This window comes from Oncorhynchus clarkii, unplaced genomic scaffold (genome assembly GCF_045791955.1).
Source record: "Oncorhynchus clarkii lewisi isolate Uvic-CL-2024 unplaced genomic scaffold, UVic_Ocla_1.0 unplaced_contig_1316_pilon_pilon, whole genome shotgun sequence".
Taxonomy (NCBI): domain Eukaryota; kingdom Metazoa; phylum Chordata; class Actinopteri; order Salmoniformes; family Salmonidae; genus Oncorhynchus; species Oncorhynchus clarkii.
Window position 1 is genome coordinate 37,501 of NW_027257994.1, and position 2,977 is coordinate 40,477.

Here is a 2,977-nt window from a genome sequence, read left to right on the forward strand (position 1 = left end):
TATGATGTACCTGTCCTATGATGTACCTGACCTATGATGTACCTGACCTATGATGTACCTGACCTATGATGTACCTGACCTATGATGTACCTGACCTATGATGTACCTGACCTATGATGTACCTGACCTATGATGTACCTGACCTATGATGTACCTGTCCTATGATGTACCTGACCTATGATGTACCTGACCTATGATGTACCTGACCTATGATGTACCTGACCTATGATGTGACGTTAGAAAATATATGTTTTTAACATTTCTCCCCCTCTCTCTCCTCTCCCCCTCTCTCTCCTCTCCCCCTCTCTCTCTTCTCCCCCCTCTCTCTCTTCTCCCCCCTCTCACTCTTCTCCCCCCTCTCTCTACTCTTCCCCCTCTCTCTCCTTTCCCCCTCTCTCTCTTCTCCCCTCTCTCTCTTATCTCTCTTTCCCTCCCTCTACCCCCTCTCTCTCCTCTCTCCTGCCCCCCTCTCTCTCCTCTCTCCCTTCTCTCCCCCTCTCTCTCGTTTTCCCCCTCTCTCTCTTCTCCCCCCTCTCTCTCTTCTCCCCCTCTCTCTCTCTCCCCCTCTCTCTCTAATCTCTCTTTCCCTCCCTCTCCCCCTTTCTCTCCCCTCCCCCTCTCCCTCCCTCTCCCCCCTCTCTCTCATATCTCTCTTTCCCTCCCTCTCCCCCTCTCTCTCCTCTCTCCCGTCCCCTCTCTCCTCTCCCCCCTCTCTCTATTTTTCCCCCTCCTCTCTCTCTTCTCCCCCTCTCTCTCTAATCTCTTTTTCCCTCCCTCTCCCCCTATCTCGCCCCTCCCCCTCTCTCTCCTCCCCCCCTCTCTCCCCTCCCCCTCTCTCTCCTCTCTCTCCTCTCCCCTTCCCCTCTCCCTCCCCCTCTCCCTCCCTCCCCCCCTCTCTCTCCCCTCCCCTCTCCCTCCCTCTCCCTCCTCTTTCTCACCCCATCAGTTGGAGTCGGAGCTGGCGGTGTGTGAGAGGGAGAGTGCAGAACTCCAGGAGCATGCTAACTGTGTCCTGCAGCAGATCGCTGACCACTGCCCCGACATACTGGAGCAGGTGGTCAACGCCCTGGAAGAGTCCTGCTGACCTGTCAATGTCCCCGCCAGCCACACTCTCACAACGCGTCAAGAGAGAGAGAGAGATGCCTTTATATTCGCGATCCTTCATTTCCTGCCTTACCAGTTCTCCCAATATCTCTTTGGGGATTTGTTACTGATTTATTAACAATGATTTGTCAGATTGGTGCAACAATCCTCTAAATCTAAAAATGTTTGTGGTGAGAAGGCCTTCTTGAACCGTTCATGACGTTGAACCCTGTCTTTTTCTTAGACCTGACCACAAAACCTGTCCGTTACTAAGGTGTGGTCAACCATGTTATATTAGTGTTACTCACATACAGTTACTGCTTAGTTACTACACAGTTACTGCTTAGTTACTACACAGTTACTGCTTAGTTACTACACAGTTACTGCTTATGTACTGCTTAGTTACCACACAGTTACTGCTTAGTTACTACTTAGTTACCACACAGTTACTGCTTAGTTACTGCTTAGTTACCACACAGTTACTGCTTACTTATCATACAGTTACTGCTTAGTTACTACACATTTACTGCTTATTTACTGCTTAGTTACCACACAGTTACTGCTTAGTTACTACACAGTTACTGCTTAGTTACCACACAGTTACTGCTTACTTATCATACAGTTACTGCTTAGTTACTAAACAGTTACTGCTTATTTACTGCTTAGTTACCACACAGTTACTGCTTAGTTACTACACAGTTACTGCTTAGTTACCACACAGTTACTGCTTATTTACTGCTTAGTTACCACACAGTTACTGCTTAGTTACCATACAGTTACTGCTTAGTTACTACACAGTTACTGCTTAGTTACTACACAGTTACTGCTTAGTTACTACACAGTTACTGCTTAGTTACTACACATGTACTGCTTTGTTACCACACAGTTACTGCTTAATTACTACACAGTTACTGCTTAGTTACTACACTGTTACTACACCGTTACTGCTTAGTTACTACTGCTTAGTTACTACAAAGTTACTGCTTAGTTACTACACATTTACTGCTTAGTTACTACTGCTTAGTTACTACAAAGTTACTGCTTAGTTACTACACAGTTACTCCTTAGTTACTACACAGTTACTACTTACTTACCACACAGTTGCTGCTTAGTTACTACACAGTTACTGCTTGGTTACTACACAGTTACTGCTTAGCTACCACAACATTACTGCTTAGTTACTACACAGTTACTGCTTAGTTACTACACAGTTACTGCTTAGTTACTACACAGTTACTGCTTAGTTACTACACAGTTACTGCTTAGTTAGTTACTGTCCTAATGGTGACTGTCCTAATGGGATGGGGATATCATTATGGCCAATATGAAGAGAAGCTAGAGACTCTGAATCATGGTCATGTACCCACTACTTAGACCATTCTAGAATCCCTCCTACAGCTTTCTGTCCTGTCGTCCTGCATTCCACATGGAACCCTATTCCCTTTATAGAACCCTATTCCCTTTATAGAACCCTATTCCCTTTATAGAACCCTATTCCCTTTATAGAACCCTATTCCCTTTATAGAACCCTATTCCCTTTATAGAACCCTATTCCCTTTATAGAACCCTATTCCCTTTATGGAACCCTATTCCCTTTATGGAACCCTATTCCCTTTATAGAACCCTATTCCCTTTATAGAACCCTATTCCCTTTATAGAACCCTATTCCCTTTATAGAACCCTATTCCCTTTATAGAACCCTATTCCCTTTATAGAACCCTATTCCCTTTATAGAACCCTATTCCCTTTATGGAACCCTATTCCCTTTATAGAACCCTATTCCCTTTATAGAACCCTATTCCCTTTATGGAACCCTATTCCCTTTATAGAACCCTATTCCCTTTATAGAACCCTATTCCCTTTATAGAACCCTATTCCCTTTATAGAACCCTAT

The 2,977-nt window shown here is 44.9% G+C and overlaps 1 protein-coding gene across 1 annotated transcript in view; it reads left to right on the forward strand.

Moving 5' to 3' along the window:
• LOC139394433 (uncharacterized) overlaps window positions 1-1,084 on the forward strand; it is a 35,052-nt gene extending 33,968 nt beyond the window's left edge. Inside the window, exon 2 of the mRNA XM_071142498.1 lies at window positions 947-1,084. Coding sequence (XP_070998599.1) covers window positions 947-1,084 — 138 coding nt within the window. The remainder of the gene's footprint in view (window positions 1-946) is intronic.
• Window positions 1,085-2,977: the final 1,893 nt, after the last annotated feature.